We start from the raw sequence: 19,649 nt of genomic DNA on the forward strand, positions 1-19,649 counted from the left end.
GAGAACTCCGGTCTGACGCACGCGGGTTCTCGCGTTATTTCCTTATCACTTCTCGCGTGTGTTTTGTTGTGAAACGTAGTTTGCGGACCAGACAGAGCTGTCGGCGATTCTTCCTATTGTGAAGTCATGCAGTGTGAAACCCCCTGTCGCCGATCCATCGTACAATGTGAACACAGCAGCAACTGAATGCACCCCCCGATAGTCATGCAGTGTGAAAACAACGGCGATCCGACGAGTTTGAAAATCGTGCAGTGTGAACTCGGCATTAGATAAATTAAAACTGCTCGGAGCATATATGGTCCCACTCTACAAGAGTGTTAAAGTAACACTGAAGCAGTGTTAAAGTTAATGAGATAATTATGTGATTAATTAAGTGCTGATTGAGCATTAGTGATGAACAGCTGCTGTTAACAAGCAGAATCACTGAAGAAAAGAGAAACACAAGAACTACAACTGACTTCAGCCACAGACTTAGATGAAATCAACTGAAACAAAAGACATTAAAGGGGACATCGGATGCAAAATTCACTTTAACAAGTTATTTGAACTGAAATGTGTGTTGGCAGTGTGTGTACACACCTACACTATAATGATAAAAATCCACCCAGTGCTTTTTTTTTTAAATCCCCATAAATCATAAGCACTGTCCCAGAACAAGCCATTCACAGATTCTGGAGAAAGTGATGTCAATTTGCACAGGCCCCTCCCACGACTGTTGACGGACACTGCTGTTTTAGCATAGACCCGCACTGAGTGAGATGTACACAGACCGCCATTGTTTCGACACCGGAGAAGATGTAGACAAGAAAGCGATTCCTAAGCGATTGAGGTGTTCTATTGTTGGATGTAATAATGAACACAGCAGTCGTCATTTACTCCCGACATCTGAGCCGCTGAATACGCAGTGGTTTACGTTTGTTTTTGAAGGGAATGTGCCCCCCAATCTACCTAAATGCATTTATGTTTGCTCAAATCATTTTACAGCAGACTGCTTTCTGAGGTTTCAGGTTTCAGGTTTTGCTAAAAAGTTGAAACTCAAGGATGGATCAGTAGCCACTGCACTGTAAACCCGGATAAGTTCTACTAACCAGAGTTGTAGTACTTGGACTTGGGACTCGGACTCGGACTGCAATTGTGAATGAACTTGGACTTGGACAGACTCGGGTGGACTCAGGTGAACTCAGACTTGGATATTTTGGATGCAGAAATTTTTCAGAGTACAGACGAATCCATGTCATGTGTAGTATAAAATAAAATAAAATAAAGTAACAACATAAAATTGATATGAAAAGACATTAATAAACGTCTCACACTTAAACTTAATTGATTAAAAACTAGGACTCGACACTGGACTTGGATACAACACTGCTACTAACTCAGAAAATTTGATGCAACTGATTGCCTCTATTTTTTTTAAGTTTGCAAACTTAAATATCATCAGTAAGATGGCGTATCCAAGATGGCTGCGCGGTCGGACGCAGCAGCGTTTTTATGAAAAACTGTTTTTATGTCTGTTAGTCTCGTTTCCGAACAGTCTCCCCTTATTAAGTGACGTGACATGTGGCCAAGTATGGTTACCCATACTAGGAATTAGTGATCTGCATTTATCCCATCCTAAGTGCACACACACACCGTGAACACACACCCGGAGCAGTGGGCAGCCATTTATGCTGCGGCGCCCAGGGAGCAGTTGGGGGTTCGGTGCCTTGCTACCACGACTGAGGTATTGAAGGTGGAAGAGAGCACTGTACATTCACTCCACCCACCTACAATCCTTGCTGGTACGAGACTCGAAACCGCAACCTTTGGGTTACGAGTCCAACTCTTTAACCATTAGGCCACGACTTGCCTTATCGCAAAATCATTAGATAATCACTCAGAAACACATCTATGATCGACAGAGCCTTCTGGAAATCGGCAGTGTGTACAAACATAAGCTTTCACCGGTGACTACTGAGAAGCTATGAGGTCTCTGTCTGCTGCTGAAGCTGAACCCCGAGACCGTAGCCTCGCCTACTGATGCTACCCGCACAAAACGGCGATGCCGGCGGTGTGAGAGGGGAGAGAAGCGCAGCAAGCGTGGAGGCACATGAGCTAGGCTAAGGGCTCATGCTCTCAAACGTTCGCTCTCTGGAAAATAAACTGGACTTAATTCAACTCTGTCAGTCTACACAGCATGAGATGGGATTGTTGTGTGTTTGTTTTCACTGAAACATGGCTAAACGACAACATCCTGGACTCCGCTATTCAGCTGCACGGGTTAACCTGCAACCGAGCGTACAGAGATACAGCACTGTCTGGTAAGACTCGCGGGGGTGGCTTGTGTGTGTACGTCAACAAAGAGTGGTGTAACAATGACGTGGTAGTGACAAAACACTGTTCATCGCTGGTGGAGTTTATGTTTGTAAAGTGTATGGGCAAAAATGTGGCAAACACCTCACACTCACATACACACACACAAACACACACAGACACAGACACAAACCCATATGCAAAGCATTGAATGAGCCTATAACACAGTGAGTTTTATTTGTATTTTTTTTTCGAATAAAAACAGTCACTTGCACATACAAAACCAAAGAACTGAAGCTTTTTTGTGCCACTCAGCCACTGCGCATGCACACACACACACACACTTTTTTGTTTTTTACTGAAGTATAAGAAATATTAAATATAACATAAAAATAAGCATATGTTGCATAAAATATGGTACTTTTAGAGGTAAATAAATAAAAAAAAAAACACTAAAAATAACAAAAAATTGCATAAATTGATCGTTTTTATTTTATCGAAGACAGTGATATGATATTTATAAAAAAAGAAAAGGGATCACACCTGAGACGAAGGACAAATTAAGGGCTGCTAAGGATGCTTGAGGGTTAAAAAGCTGTTTATATGCATATCCGCTAATTGTTTACGAGGAGCACACATATAAGAGGCTGACAATTAGCTGAACATATATGGTATTTGTTTAAATAGTGACACTTAGCCTGCATTTTAAAATTTGAATGTGGCAACATTTTTATTTTGAAACCTTTATTTGAATATGGATATTGAATATATCCATGTGTGAATATTATTTGAACATAATATAGTGCTCTACAATATTTCCATGAATAAATCTCTGAAAGAGACTATCAGCCAATCACTGTGTGCATAGTTAGTAAGTATGCTGACATCATCCATAGCAACAAGGTCAACCCCGCCCTTACTCTTAGCTTAAAGGGGTCATATGATGCGATTTCAATTTTTCCATTCTCTTTGGAGTGTTACAAGCTATTGGTGCATAAAGAAGATCTGTAAAGTTACGAAGACTAAAGTCTCAAATCCAAAGAGATATTCTTTATAAAAGTACAGAGTTAGCCACACCTACCTAAAACGGCTCGTTCTAACACGCCCCCACATATCTACCTCACTATGTGGGAAGATTTGCATAACGCCGCCCAAATGTTCACGCAAAGAAAGAAGGCGTAACTTTTATTCTAGCTGTAGTATTGTTGACAATAATGTTCTTTTTAGCAGCATCATATGACCCCTTTAAGACTATGGGTGGGAATATTTAGGCACTTCACGATCCGATTCGATTCCGATTCTGGGAGTCACGATCCGATTCTAAAACGATTCTTAATCTACATTTCTTCCTAATTAATTCTTCTGCTGTGCAAATACATTTTTACAGCTTTACATTTTAACCAAAATTGCAGTTTCTATGCTTTTTGTTGATAGAATCTCTGTCAGTACTGCCATCTTAAAAATAGGGGTGTGAACCTTCACTGGTTTCAATTCAGTTACGATTATCCTTATCAACTCAATATCATGATGCGTCACATTCTCAATTCTCAATATTACTGCACATGGCTACATTTTCATAGCAATTTTATATCAAATTTATTTTGTGCAAAATTTACTTTTTTTAATTATATAAGCAGGCTACTTTTTAAAACAATTACTTATTTAAAATAAGGTAAAACTTATCTTTAAAGGTTAACGTATGGTTAATATAGTAATATGGCAATAGTGTAGTATATAAGAAAATGTCATTAAATGAGATCAGTTTAAGTAAAAAAAAATAAAAAATAATAATACTTTATAATTACATTTATTGTACTGTGTGTGTATATTTAGAATGTGTTTTATTATGAATATGTTAACTATTGTTTTTCATACACTGGTAAATTTTGAGATTTTGGGCTACTTTACTTCCATAACATGACTTCTTTCAGACTAGGGGAAAGAAAACATCCAAAATACACATTTAAGTTTTTATTTAATGACACTTCAACTATGTCCATCGATGTATAGATTTCAATTTGTTAGATATCCGTTTGTCTTGTATCTAAAATCCAGTAAGTTTTTCTCTGGTGCTCCAAACTCTATTAACAATCGTCTGTCAGCCGAGAAGTTGACTGAGGTGCATTTGTTTCAATGCTCAGACTGAAACATCTGATCAGCCCAAATCCAACAACTGTTATTATACCACAAAATAATAGCAATGGAAAATTACTGTTTCACAACAATGTCCACTGATGTTAAAAACCTTGAAATGGAGACATTCCCTGATCTCTTACTTATTAAGACAAATAACCCTTGAAACCACACATAATAAGAATAAACAACAATGGAAAAATATTATAAAATATTATATAAATGACTAATCAATGAATAAATCAATTAAATGTCTAGTTGTATAAATGATCTTATGATTAAATAGAATAATAAAATGATTAAATGATAAATGATTATAAATGAATGATTATAAAAGAAAGAAAATAAATCAACAGATGTATGGTTGCTCTCTTGAAGTAACACACATTGCTATGAAGAATCCTTTAAACCCTTAAATCTTTAGAGGTTGTTTTCCCAAAATATTTTTTTATTATATGCACTGGATTTTGAACCTGACTTTATTCAATGTTTTAGACTTCTGTTCTTTATTATTACAAAATGTATGTAAATGCGTCTATATTTAGTTAGGTAATGCCTCAACTGCACGTTTAAACAACATTTAAAAAACTTGAAATATAAGACAATTCTCTTAATGTACTGTGATTAATCAACTGAGGAAGTATGGTGATGTTTCTACATAGTTTTTACCCCATTCACCTGTAGCGTTCTTCCTCTAAACTCATTTTACATCATTAGAGTCCAGGGAACAGGTAGAATTTCTTTACAAGGGTCATCCTTTCAATACACGGCAATAGTTTCTTCTTGTGTGTGAAACGTGGGTCATTTTCCATGCGTGAGGCGATCTATAAAATAAAAGATCATATTTGAATGTGACAAGAAGCAAACTCATTCATTTTAACTGAGCAGTGCACTTGGGGTGAATAAAATGAAAGAGATTGTTTTGACTTTTAGCTGGAATAAAGAAAAACAATTTACCCTCCTGAACAACTCCATAATGTCATATTTATGAGCGCTTGTACTGAACACATCCACTATGTAATTGAAGAAATAACTTCCATTGTGAGGATTCCTGTATGCCTTGATCTCTGTGGAGATAATTCAGTCATTGTCAAGTCATACAATAAAGTACAAAGCAACCTTTGAAACTTTGCTCATTAAGGAAGAAACATTCGCCATTTTGGATGATGTTTCATCAAACATTTGAGTTTCAGCAGTTCACCATGGCAGTTTCTTTTTCAGAGTTGTTTTAATAGCTTCTACCTGACCTTGGGAACAAAATGAACAGCCAAATGTAATCAACAAATCAATCTCATTTCAGCAATCAGTGTTTTTGAGGACTCACCAGGGAGGCTGGACATAAAGCAGACAAAGTCTTTCTCCTTGTGAACCCAGGAGTCTGATTCAAACGCACTGTCACTAACATACACACCTCCATCATCACCTGGACAGAGAAATTATTCATGTGTGGGACATTTTCACATACTGTGAATGACTTGATATTGCAGCATGCAAGGTGAATAAATTAAGAAACAGTTACTGGGAAATACAAAGAGAAATGAGAAATTGCAATGCAATATCAGTATGTTATTGTCGTACCTCCTCTGCAGGCATGAATGAGAATAACCTTTGGTTTATCAATCAGAGCAGGACAGTTGACTGAGTTCAGATGGGAGAAGATGTTCTCAACAAAGAAGTAATCACTGGGGTTCTTTCTCTGATAATGGACACCTAAAATGGCATCTTTATTGTCAAATCTGTCCCCATGGGACATGATGACCACAAAGGTGCTGTCTGAGTTTTGATGTTCATAACGTTTAGAGAAGTTCTTGACTGCTCTATTTATTGCCTGTGAATAAATTATCAATGTTTAGAAGAAATACATGGTATAAAATATATAGTCTAATTAGACTTAAATATGTGTTCACATTTCTATTTCCACACTAGAAATCTACTAGCTGTACTAAGCAGTATTGGTTTCATGAAGCCAGTCTTTTGTTTTACGTACATCTCCAGAGAGATTTGTGTGTTTCTCAACGCTGTAACCCAAAGCTCTCAGCAGCCACTCCATGTTCTCCTCATCTAGCTCTGCCCCGGGCCTGTTGAGCTCACTACGGTCAAATTTAATGTTGTTGATTAGCAGAGCTGAGCCTTTCCTCCAAGAACTGCTTGTTGGCATATAAACCTATGAAAAAAACAAAAAAAACATCAGAATTATGCACGATTAAAACACATGCAACTCCAGATGATCAATCTACATAAAATGCCATGAAATCGTTTGGCTTACCCATATCTCCAATATTATATAGATAATCTATGTCAATCTATGTTCAAATGTAATTTATTGCTGTGATCAAAGCTGAATTTTCAGCATAATTACTCCAGTCTTCAGTGTCTCATGATCCTTCAGATATCATTAGGCTTGTTCGACTTCATGCGAACAAATTTGACAGATTTGTCAAATACACAGATGTTTCAGAATGTTTTCATAAAGCAACAGAAACCCTTTTTATACTGCTTAATACAGCCCATCTGTTCATGAATAAGTTAAACATTAACATATGCTATTTAAATACCAATTAAGTGGGGGTGTATGTGCTTTCATCAGTGTTTTTGAAACATGACTCAATATAACAGTGCGACTACCTAAAAATGCTTTTTGTTATATTAACACAGATTTGTGAGTATTGGAATTGAATTGTTAGAATAAGCATGCAACACACATCGTGCTTGTCATCAGAATCTAACCAATGAGAATAAAGTGTGTCGTCATCAAGGCTTTGCAGTGCCTGACCTAGACGGCTGGTCCCGTTTTGCTCTCGCGGTACTTTGAATGCACACGTGATCGTAGGGCGGCTGCAGCGCCGATCAAAGTTGGACAAAAGTATTTTAATGTAACCAGAATGCATTGTTTTTGACAGACGGCAGCCGATCTTTGCAAAGTACCGCGAGAGCAAAACGAGAGCAGCTGCCGAGGTCAGGTCAGTTGCTCAAAATCGGCTGCGAGAGCCTTGATGACGACACACTTTATTCTCATCGGTTAGATTCTATGATGACAAGCACGACGTGTGTTGCGTGTTTATTCTAACAATTCAAATCCAATAATGCTCACAAATCCGTGTTTTATAACAGTAAAGCTTTTTTAGTGTAGTTGCACTGTTATATTGAGTCAAAAAACACTGATAAAAGCATTTATACCCCCACTTTATTGGTATTTAAATAGTATGTTTATGTTGAACTTTATTCATGAACAGATGGCGCTGTATTAAGCAGTATATAAAAAGTGTTTCTGTTGCTCATGAAAACGTTTCTGAAACGTCACGTATTTGACAAATATTACGTTTAATTCACTTTATCTGTGATAAGAGTATGCAAACAGCGCGCGAGCGTCACCACCGGGAGCAGAAAGTGTCCGACTTGACGTCTCCGCTTTTCATTCCTCCCCAACTGCAAGCGGCTGCTCTCCAGCCGGTGGCAGGCTACTGTAGTTTATATCGAACAAGCCTTATCGATGTGTTCGACTTGACGCGGCATTGTGCAGAATGATCAGTGTTTTACCTCAAAGTACTGCGAGAGCGATTCGAAACGGGATTGGCTAGCGTCTGCACTAGGGTATTTGCATAAGGCGATCTGATTGGCTGACGCCTGCATTGGCGCTTGAAAAGTTGAAAAGTTTTCAACTTCTGCCGCGAGCAACGGCAAAGCGATGCGATAGACCCACAATTCAGTTTGCCAACGCTTGACGTCACTCTGTTCAAAGTAAACGAGAGGTGTTGACGCCGACGCCTCGTGTGAATGTACCTCTCGCAGAATTTTAATGTCATACACTGATCATTCTGCGCAGCGCCGCTTCAAGTTGAACACACCTAAACCAATATGCTGATTTGCTGCTCAAGAAGCATTTCTGATTATTATCAATGTGGAAAACAGTTGTGGTTTGTGTAAATCGTGATAGATTTTTTTCAGGATTCTTTGATTAACAGAAAGTTCAAAATAACAGCATCTATTTGAAATAGAAATATTTTACACCACTATACATGTCTTGACTGTCACTTTTGATCAGTTTAATGCATCAGAATTATGAATCTTAGAAGAAGGAACTTTGGGAATATCTTAGAAGGGTCAGGAAACACTGCTCAACATAAAATATAATTTGCAGGAAAGTGACCGTCCAAAAAGCAGGACTAATGGCTCCTGAATGTAGTATTTTCACAAAAGTTCAAGGAAACAGAGATACTTGCATCATTTCTCTCTTGTGTAAGAAGTCTGTGCTTAAATTGTTGGCTGCATGCAGTAATGCTGTATGCTCTGAGCCAGTCGGACTGGATGGGCTGCATAGACTCTGGAGAATTTCTAACTTCCTCCTGCACAGGCTGCTGAACTGAAGACACATAGTATATTTACATTTCAAATATGTATTCACATTACCTTAACTCCATTGAATGTATATTTATCTTTATTTTTCAAAAAGATGACTGCTATATATATATATATATATATATATAATCTTCAAAATGCTTCACAAATACGAAATCTTAAAGCAGTAAAAAAAATGAATACCTTCGTGAAGTTTTAATTCAAGGCGCTTTGCAAGCTCATTTTGTTTCATGTTGCACAGCGCTTGGACTGCGATCCTCCCAGCGTCATCGGGATACTGCTTTACCATGCAGTCCACCACATCCTCACGATCAGAAGTCTGAAGCTTTGCTCGAGGAATCGGCTCAATGCCTGCCGTCACACCATTGCACAGCTGCCAGATGAATTGTTTGAGCTCTTTATCCACAAGATCCTCAAGTACATCAGTCATCACTCTTTTGATGTCCATTTTGTGTCACTAGGAGAAAAAAATCTTGTGTTGTGTGGTTAAACTCTTACCAGACCTGAAATTTCCTTTTGAAGTTTTAAATAAGCACATCATTTTAAATGTATTTGTTCAGGTTCAAAACAATCTATTATTTATATAATAATCTATTTAATCATGTTATATATTTGTTTATACTTACTTTAATATAAACAAAAAATCAAACATGGTCTATTATGGATTTATTTTGCTGTTAAGTTAATGCAACCTCTCTTCAGAGCTGGTCTGTCTTGAAAGCTTTATACATAGGCTAATGTCTGACTGATTTTCTTGTATCTATGAAGTCGATTCTAATGACACAGTTTGTTAAACTTTTTTTTTTTACGCGATGTGCACATACATTTTGTAGAAACTTTGTTGAGCTGAAAAATGCACCCCTGTCGCGGGCAGGGCCGTCGCTAGTGGGTTGAAAGGTGGTGACGATTATAGGATCTCTGGCTGAGGCCAGTCTAAAAAGACGCTCAGGACAGTTGACGGGCCACTGCTGTGCATCCTCACAAAAGCGTATCATTTGCATGTGTTTTTAAGCCTTGCCAATTTAAACATTCAAAAGAGTTTAAAGCATTCAAACACAAGACGCGGAAAAACTCAACCGAGTACTCGCGCGCTGTGTTCGGTGCGCACACAGAGAGCCGTGTCTCACAGACAGCAACACCAAACCGAGCTCTCCTTCATCCTCCTGCACCTGAACGAACAAATACAAATCGCAGTTTAAACATGCAAACAGAAAAATATGTGAAAGAGCCCAATTCAGCGCACAGGGCGCATGCAAAGAGACATGTCTCAAAGCGCTTGAACACCAAATTTGCCTTTTCTTGTTCTTGTACCGACAAATACATACAAAATTATGTCGAAATACCCGTCTTGGAAAGTATACTCAAAAAAATGTTGGTTATTAAGTGAAAGTAAACAGTGGAGAAAGAAATTGGATGTGTATCATTATAATGGTCAAGGAAGTCGTGGCCTAATGGTTAAAGAGTCGGACTCATAACCCAAAGGTTGCGGGTTCGAGTCTCGTACCGGCAGGGATTGTAGGTGGGAGGAGTGAATGTACAGCTTCTCTTCCACCTTCAATACCACGACTGAGGTGCTCCTGAGCAAGGCACCGAACCCCCGACTGCTCCCCGGGCGCTGCAGCATAAATGGCTGCCCACTGCTCTGTGTGTGTGCGTGTGTGCGTGTGTGCGCGTGCGTGCGTGCGTGCGTGCGTGCGTGCGTGCGCACTTAGGATGGGTAAATGCAGAGCACTAATTCCGAGTATGGGTCACCATACTTTGCCACATGTCACATCACATCATAATGGATGCCTTGTCTCTTAAAGTGACCGCGCCTAATTTACTAGCTGCTGTAATGTTAATCCAATAAAATGAAAGAAAATCTCTCGCTGCTCTTGACTGAATTACTTTGTAGTTTTAACAAGAATTAATCCACAGTCAAATCAAAAATAATTCAGACACCAAATATAATTTTTGATATTTTTTTACTAGTGGGTGCAGGACACTATAGTTCATTTATGTAAGTGAGTATAGCAAAATAAAGCAAACTGTGACATATTATACCCAAAATATTCTTCATACAATGTACTACCAGTAAAATTTATAAAATAATTGGGACCAAAAATTATTCTGTCTGCTTCGTCTGAACTCACTCTGAAATGGAACAAATGTTATGCTTTTCACAGCAAGCCAGTCTGTCAGGAAATACACATCCACATATTAGAAAAGTGTCACATCCATGAAACTTACTCCACCTAAACGCATCAGTCCTATATATACTCTCAAAATTAAGATCTCTGTTTCCAGAAATCAAAATGCCATGCTAATCTATCTATTTATTTATTTATATATATAGCAGCTTTTAGCAATCGGTATTGTATAAAGCACTGTAGAAAGCAAACGTGACTCTACTTACGATTCTGCTTGAACAAAGTTTCTGTGTACAGTCTGCACTGGTTTGTTCCTTTGTTTAAAGGGTTGAGTTCTCTTAAGATATAAAGGCCTCCTCAGCAGCTCATGTTTCTGTCAATCCGGTTTTTTTTGTTTTTTTTTGGTATTCACTGTAAATGTATTTATTTAATATGATAGTACAAAGGGGAGGAGATCTTGTACAGTAGCTTGTAGAATGGCAGTTCATTGATAACAAATAGGTTGAAATGGATCTGTTGAATATTTGTAACATTGTCTTTAAAGGGAAAGTTAAAAGCAGCCCTTTGTCATTTAAGAAAACCATTTGGCCATTGTAGATTAGAAGCTGTTAGTGCGGGGCCCTGGACTAAAGCAGCTTTGAACCCCAACAATGCCAATATTACCCCAACAAATCTAAAATTAACCATGGTTTTATTTTAGTAAAAGTATAGTAACCATGTTTTTTTTTTATTATTATAATTTGTATAACCACAGTTGAACAAATATCATGGTTAAACTATGTACTCTTAAAAATAAAGGTGCTTAAAAGGTTCTTCACAGCGATGCCATAGAACAGGGGTGTCCAAACTCGGTCCTGGAGGGCCGGTGTCCAGAAGAGTTTAGCTCCAACCCCAATTAAACACACCTGAACCAGATGATCAAGCTCTCACTAGGCATACTAGAAACTTCCCAGCAGGTGTGTTGAGGCAAGTTGGAGCTAAACTCTGCAGGACACCGGCCCTCCAGGACCGAGTTTGGGCACCCCTGCCATAGAAGAACCATTTTTGGTTCCGCAAAGAACCATTCAGTCAAAGGTTCTTTAAAGAGCCATCACTTTCTTACCTTTTTATAATCTGAAGAACCTTCTTTCGTAAATGATTAAATTAAAAGTTGCTATTGCCTTGCCCGCTCAGAAACATACACTAAATTTAGCTACATTCCTTTTTTCAAATAAAGTGGCTGAATAATTTAAATGAATAGCGCTGCATTATCTCATTTAGCGGCATTTTATAATTGAAATTTAAGTTATAATTAAAAACACTCATGTTTATTACAGTAAAGCTGTTTTTAGCAATCTGTATAAAGTGCTATAAAAACATAAACATGACTATAGGCTCTGTTTGAAGACAGTTTTCGTGTAGTCTGCACTTCCTTGTTCCTTTGTTTAGAGGTTTCCTTTCTGTTAAGAAATAAAGCCTTCCTCAGAAGCACATGTTTTTGTCAATCCGGTTTTTTTAGTGTGAAGGGGAGGGGCTCTGGACAAACAGCTCGAAATGGATGTGTTGTGCAATTTAGGACAATTTAGAGAAAACAGACAAACGGTGTGAGCTGTTACAAGACAACCCAGAACATGTTGAACTTGATTGGGATGGAAAATAAAATGAGGGTGCAAATAAACCAAACAGCACTTACACACGACAGCCACCAATACAGACCCAAAGCAGCAGACCAGTAATAGAAACATCACATTTATTAGATAAGAGAATGACTCTGACCACTGCTGTTGTTCAAATATATTCTTTTTGTGATTTACTGTAGTGATACAGACATGATGTGATTATTTCATAAACATCACAAGTTTCTTAATATCTAGCTGAAAAGCAAACCCTTTTTTCATCAATCACTCTAATTAGCTCAGAAAGATAATTAATACCTACATTACAGATAAAAATAAAATCTTAAAAAAAGTGTAACCCGTAATATTGCTCACAAAAGAGCAGCAATAAAATCTCAAACATACACACTCCAAATATATTCCATATTTATCAATCCCCAAAATCCCTGGTCACTGCCAGCATAACAAGCGAAATGAAATACTTTAAGTAATCATTAATCATCCTTTTCCATTATAGTTTAGTGTTTAATTTCAACATCCAACGCCAAACAATTCAAACAATAAAATGCAACTACTCAAGCAATAAAATGTCACCCATATTGAACAATCAAAAAATTGTAACATCTCATCAGGCAGCAGCATATTAGGTTTCTTTGATTTTATTTTTGTGGCTGTGTTACGGTAGATGCGATTGTTGCTGCTGAACTCTTCCTCATCAACTAGAACTCACTTGAAGAAGGAGAGAGAAAAGAGAGGATGTTTGTTATACTGTATGAGAAATTTACACTGATCCGCATCAGACATAAATCATAACATATACAGTGTTTTTCTTTACCTTTCTGAAGTTTCACATCAAGGCGCTTTGCGAGATCATTCTGGTTGATGTTGAGCAGCACTTGTACCGCAACAGTCCCGGCGTTAGTGCTGTACTTCTGCACCATGCGATCCACCACATCCTGGCGATCAGCGCTCTCCAGAGCCGCTCGAGGAATGGGCTCGATGTCTGCTGCCACACCGTTCCACAGGTGCCAGACGAACTTCTTGAACTCTGCACTCAAAAGCTGCTCAAGTGTCTCACTTATCAGATTTTTAGTGGCGTCCATTTTCTGCCACTGCATGGGAGAAAAAGGACAAAACAGTCTTGATTGGTCTGGAGTCACTAGCTGTGCTCTTATTATCCGTTAAATCCATTGCTTAATAATAGAAAAGTTTCAAGAGTCAGTTTAACCAATCAGACTGAGCTACAGGGGAAATTAGTCCACTACAGCAACACCATTTTGAGGTGACAGAAGATATACAAATATAAAGGACTGACAGGGGAAAAAAAAAAAAAAGCTTAAACCACTTTTTGTATCTATTTAATATGTCATGTGTACAACAGGCAAAGATAAACTTTCAAATTTGCTCAACATATCGATGAAATACCAATAAATGAATGACGGGACCATATCATTATTTGTCAGATGGAGTTCAGTGTTACATACGGCTGCCTATTAAAACGATCACTGATCAGAATTCCATTTTTAGTGTTCGGTTGCTTCTGCCAACATGATCAAAGCACAATGCTCTTGCATGCAGAAACTTTTCTCTGTTTGTCGCAAACAAGCAAAGAAATCTCTGACAGAAGAATTGCACCTATCAAAGGAAATCGCAACATTCAGTCTTTTGATTATTAAAGAGGATGAATGTTTAAAACACATAGAGAAAAGAATGTGAGTAGGCCTATTAATAAGATTTAGCTCAGCTCTTTCTAAGCAAAAAGTAAAAAAACAAAAAACTATAGAATACTTACATGTCTGACTGAACCAAAATTTGTCTGCGGTTTCTTGTTCACTTCGGTTTGGGGTTTCAATTTCTCTTAAGGTTTTTCCAGAAATACTTGTCAGTCTCGCCCACACTAGTATCAAAGTATCCGCCTTTTTCAAGTAGAGTATGTCCCACAATGTTTTGCATGCATGCTTTGCTTTTATTACAGCAACTTCTACAACAAACTGTAGCTTTATGTAAGAAATGAACATGCTGCTCAGCTGCATCAGTCATAAATCTTTTAATGGCTTCCATTTTGTGTCTCTGGAGGAATAAGGACAAAACATGACTGATCTGGAGCCATTTGTTCTCTTCAAAGTGGGGAATTCATGTAACAAAATAACTATTCACAAGATTTTCCAACACCATTCTGATGTGACAGGAAATCCTGTGCACAAATATACTGTATTAAAAGGACAAAAAACAAATCTGAGATGATAAATTGCATTTTATATCTGTTTTTGATTCACAATCATGTGAAACCATGAATTTTAAATGGCCTGGTATCATCTGAATTGGGTTCTCTCTCTCTCTTTTTTTTTTCTCAATCTGATCAAATCTAAACACGCTAAGGCCTAGACTGCTGAAAAATATAGCCTATTTAAATAAACATAACATTAACACAGATGAAGTTGTTTTTAATTAATTTGTCCACTAATGTGCATAACGCATGTGCATATAATGTAAAAATATATTTTTTTCTTTCATGTGCCATTATCCATGATCTACAATCTAATAGTGAACTATTGTGCTCATTACTGACCAATCTGAATTGATATTCAAATAATGCATGTAGTTCACTTCCATTCAAAATGCGGCTGAGAAAGGAACAAAGGGTGCTTAGTGAAATTTCCCTCCCTCTGCATATATAACCAATCATTATCAAAAGAAAACATGCAGACCAATCAGCTTTCAGTATGTTTTTGGTGCATCGTCAGGTCTGTTTATGTACAACAGGTGAGAGGACACTTAAAAATGTAGTCAAATTAGTATCGATGAAATACAAATTAATCAACGATAAGCCCACAGACTATATGGATGGAGTTCATCTTCACACAGGTGAGTAAATGTTAGATGGAATGGGGCTTTCATTCATTTAAACTCTTTTTAATACTCACGCCACCGCAGCGTGATTTATTTAATTTATTTACTGTATTGCTAAGTGTGTTGGTGATCGGATAGATTATAAAGAGTCATTAATTATCATTACTATTTTAAGATACAGTATCAGTAAGATAAAAATGGTCTACGTGAGCATAATTATCAAACAGTCAAACTGAACAAAAGGAACATGATAGAATTGGATTAAAGGCCAGTGAGAGTCATCTTTGTGTAAGTGTTTCTGTGTGCAACAATAATGTTTTTGAGTTGTTTATTTGGGGCATTTGGTTGTTTTTGTGTTTCAGAAGATTGTGCTTAATTTGATAAAATAAATTATTGACAGCACTATTTTTACTTAGAAATACTAATACAATTGACTTATACCAGGGGTGCCCAAACTCGGTCCTGGAGGGCTGGTGTCCTGCAGAGTTTAGCTCCAACTTGCCTCAACACACCTGCCTTCAAGTTTCTAGTATGTCTAGTAAGAGCTTGATTAGCTGGTTCAGGTGTGTTTAATTGGGGTTGGAGCTAAACTCTTCAGGACACCGGCCCTCCAGGACCGAGTTTGGGCACCCCTGACTTATACTATTAATTTGATACATTTTAAAAAAATATATATAATATATATTTTTAAACAACAATAACATATTCACTATAAATTATGTTTAAAAATGTAATGTTTATGTACGAGTTTTGGATTGTAGTATCCAAATGTTGCTCAGACTTTTCAAACACAGTTGTCTGAACAATTAATTTCATGCAATACTGCTCTATAAGTTTTGAATACATTTACCAGTTAATGTTATAGGACTATTGTTTTGTTGTTTGCTGAATTTAAACTTTTGCTGTTGTTTTGTCAGTATTGTTAGTTGTTATTTCTTGACTGTCATGTTAAGAGTTCATCTTTTTTTTTTTCTCTTTGTCACTATTCTTGAGGATTAAGGTCTATGTACAGCGCAATTTTTTAAATTCATATGCCATCTTTGTTTTGTAAGGTACTTTCTCCTTCATAAATAATGTTTTCAAGACAGACTTTAATGTTGGCTTGATGTGGACTTTCCTGCCATTTCAAGGCCGTTTGAAGCTTACAAGCCATTCTGATCAAACTTCAAAAAAACTTTCTTTTAGGCACACATAGAAATCAAGAAACAGCGTATGAATCTCAACAACAGTGACAAACAGCATATTCATATAAACAGATCTACTCTGAACATCACAAACAAGCTACTAAACAGTCACATAAAAACAGCAAAAATAAAAGAAAATAGTAAGAATAAAATAAATTACAAAGACAATTCAGCTCATAAATTATTCATGCCACAATGCATGATGGGAGCCATGAATGAGTTTTGATTGGCTACAACATGCTTTTTTTGATGGTCACCATTGTTGTGATTCTCATGCTGATTCTTGATGTCTGTGTCTAAATGAAAGACTTTTTCTTTTATTTTTTATTAAAGGAGTCATATGATGTGAATTAAATTTTTTCTTTCTCTTTGTAGTGTTACAAACTTTTGGTGCATACAGAAGACCTGTAAAGTTGAAAATACAAAATCTCAAATCCAAAAATATATTCTTTATAAAAGTTAAGAGTTAACCACACCTACCTAAAACGGCTCGTTCTAACACGCCCCCACATGTCTACGTCACTGTGTGGGAAGATTTGCATAACGCCACCCAAATGTTCACGCAAAGAAAGAAGGCCTGACTTTTTTTCTCACTGTAGTATTGTTGCCGCCGCCATGTCGTGAAGAGCTGTGTGTTTTGTTGTGAAAGCGAAACTACTTTGTTTGGTCTTCCAAAAGAGGACGATATCCGCTTCGTCATGCCTAGAGCTGATCCGTCGGTATCGATAATTATTGACATTTTTTATAACATTTTTTTAAAACAGAGCAATATATATTTTTTTATTTAACCACTGTTATTTTCAAATTAACCCAATTTATTGAGACAAACAACAAATAGTTTTGTTTTAACAGTCAAACACACAATAAAAATTAAACATGTCTAATGTTTTATATGCAGATTAAATATGTTTTAAGGAATCTTTGTCTTGTCTCCTGAAGCCACAGGAGGGTGCAATGAGCAAAATAATGTGGGCTAGACTAACAAAACATTAAAATGCAACAACGTCACTTGCGTCACCACCGCATCTCGTGCTCCACTGATGACGCTCCCTGACGCACTCTTAACATTTGATTGTGCTAATTTTGCATTCAAATGCAAATGTTTATTTTAAATTCAACTAATATTCTTTTTTTTTATCATGCACTACATCAAATTTTTTTTATATCGTTATCAAAGAAAGTACCGTCGATAAATATCGATACCATTTTATCACCCAGGCCTATGTCAATTAATAATCAATGCCACATGACCACTTTTCCTTTAGTTCATCTGGCTGTTATAACTCAGTTACCGTAACCAAACAAAATTTAATGTTAACATTTTAAGAGTCAAGAGCCCAACTAATGCAAACACTGACCACTATAATGGTGACTTAAACATTTAGATTTCCTCTTTTGGCGATTCTGCTTGTTAACATCAGGTGTCTTCAGTAATGGTCAATCATCACTTAATTAATCACCTAATTGTCTCATTAACTTTAACACTACTTCAGTGTTAATTTGACGTTCTTCAGTGTTAATTTTAACACTTTTGAGTGTGGACTCAAATAAACTCCTGGGAGAGTTAATTTAACACTGGGCTTTTTGCGCTGATGGCCTGCACCCCAGCAGAGTCGGAGCGGAACTCCTGTCGGACAACATCTCCAGGACGCTACGGACCATATGACTAGTAAGTCAAATCTCAAATAACTGCCCTGATGACTTTTGTTCTACCTGCTTAAATGATAGAAGTACTTGCGCTGTCCTTGCGCTGAGCGCAAATGGCGGCGGTGTTGCAACAATATATAGTGATATTCTCAATGTTACTCAGAAGACAGGATACAGGTTTAACTCATTCGAAATACTAATGCTTAATGTTACACTATCAAATATGCAAAAGAAATCTATCGTATCTTCTGCTCTGGCTACTGTGTATAGACCAGTGTTTCCCAACCGGGGTGCCGTCTGTCGAGAGCAGGTGTGCCGTGTAAAAAATAATTTTGTAATATTTTTAAATTGCTATAAATGTTCATAAAAGCAGCTATTATATAATATCCATTTCTGATGTCGCCAATAATAAGAGATGCACTGAAATTCGGCACTGGCTGCCGAAAATTAGTTCACCGCTTAGGATTCACTTTCACGTGGTGTGACGCTCTGCATATTATCCCGCTCTATGCGCGTGTGCTCCGCTCAGTCGCTCACGGTCCATGTGAGTGCTCCACTCATATACCGTTCATGCTCATCGGAACAGCAAAGTCCACTCAAAAATCAAGCTGACAGGAAACGTAGTACAGTATTGTTTCTGTCTGCAATAGCCCTACTGTGCTGTAACAAGGTGTGGTAAATGGGCAAATCTGGTAACGCTGCCCTCTCATTCATTGATCTGCTAACCGTTATGCTCATGTGTCCTCTGATGATAATAGCTTTCTAGGATTAAACATTATTTGGATAATTGGTAAAAAAATAGATGTTAATGTTTATTGAAAATAATACGATTTGAACTCACCGTTGTGGAGAGAAGCATTTGCTTTAGTTGTGCTCTTGACACTTGACTTTTTAACATTAGTTTTTCTCTGGTTGCTGTAAACGTGTTTATGAAACACATTGGTTATGGTAAAAAAAATCAAGAGAAAATGGGTTTAGATCATATTGACAGTCTTTTTAATAATGGTGTAGTTGTCATGTTGTAGCAGGTTCACTGACGTCATCAGTGGTAATGAGTGAAATAGTTTGTTACTGATATCAACAGTGTTTTAATGAAATAATATGAAGAGCTTTAAAAACACTTCACACAGCAGTTTAGAACATCTGTTCTGTTCAGACACACAGACATCAAGAATCAGCATATGAATCTCAGCAATGGTGATGATCATCAGACAGATTCATGTTGCAGTGCATTCTGGGTGCACCAATCATAACTTATCCATGGCTCCCAGCATGCATTGCAACATGAATAAATTATACAGCTGCATTTAGTATTTGCTTTTATTTTTGTTGTTTTTTGTTGACTTTTTACTGCCTTGTTTTGTGACGTTCAAAAATCACGTAAAAATGATCAGAATATTTTGTCACCATTGCTGAGATTCACATGCTGATTCTTCATGTCTATGAGTGCCAGAACTGAAACC

At 37.2% G+C, this 19,649-nt stretch overlaps 1 protein-coding gene across 3 annotated transcripts; it reads right to left on the minus strand.

The window, feature by feature from the left end:
• Positions 1-4,861: 4,861 nt before the first annotated feature.
• Positions 4,862-11,264, minus strand: LOC107659780 (caspase-1-A-like). 3 transcript variants are annotated; one of them, XM_016448811.1, is made up of 8 exons: positions 11,177-11,264; positions 8,965-9,238; positions 8,646-8,785; positions 6,413-6,589; positions 6,004-6,253; positions 5,750-5,848; positions 5,383-5,492; positions 4,862-5,249 (listed from the first exon to the last, which is right to left on the minus strand). In XM_016448811.1, the coding sequence occupies exons 2-8, from the start codon at positions 9,227-9,229 to the stop codon at positions 5,139-5,141; spliced, it is 1,152 nt and encodes a 383-aa protein (XP_016304297.1). In that variant the 5' UTR covers positions 9,230-9,238; positions 11,177-11,264; the 3' UTR covers positions 4,862-5,138. The 3 variants fall into 3 exon arrangements, with proteins under 3 accessions (XP_016304297.1, XP_016304294.1, XP_016304296.1); XM_016448808.1 differs by having other exon boundaries at positions 8,646-8,794; XM_016448810.1 differs by having other exon boundaries at positions 5,383-5,489; positions 5,747-5,848; positions 8,646-8,794.
• Positions 11,265-19,649: the final 8,385 nt, after the last annotated feature.

This window comes from Sinocyclocheilus anshuiensis, unplaced genomic scaffold, assembly GCF_001515605.1.
Source record: "Sinocyclocheilus anshuiensis isolate Anshui unplaced genomic scaffold, SAMN03320099.WGS_v1.1 scaffold968, whole genome shotgun sequence".
In the NCBI taxonomy this organism is placed as follows: Eukaryota; Metazoa; Chordata; class Actinopteri; order Cypriniformes; family Cyprinidae; genus Sinocyclocheilus; species Sinocyclocheilus anshuiensis.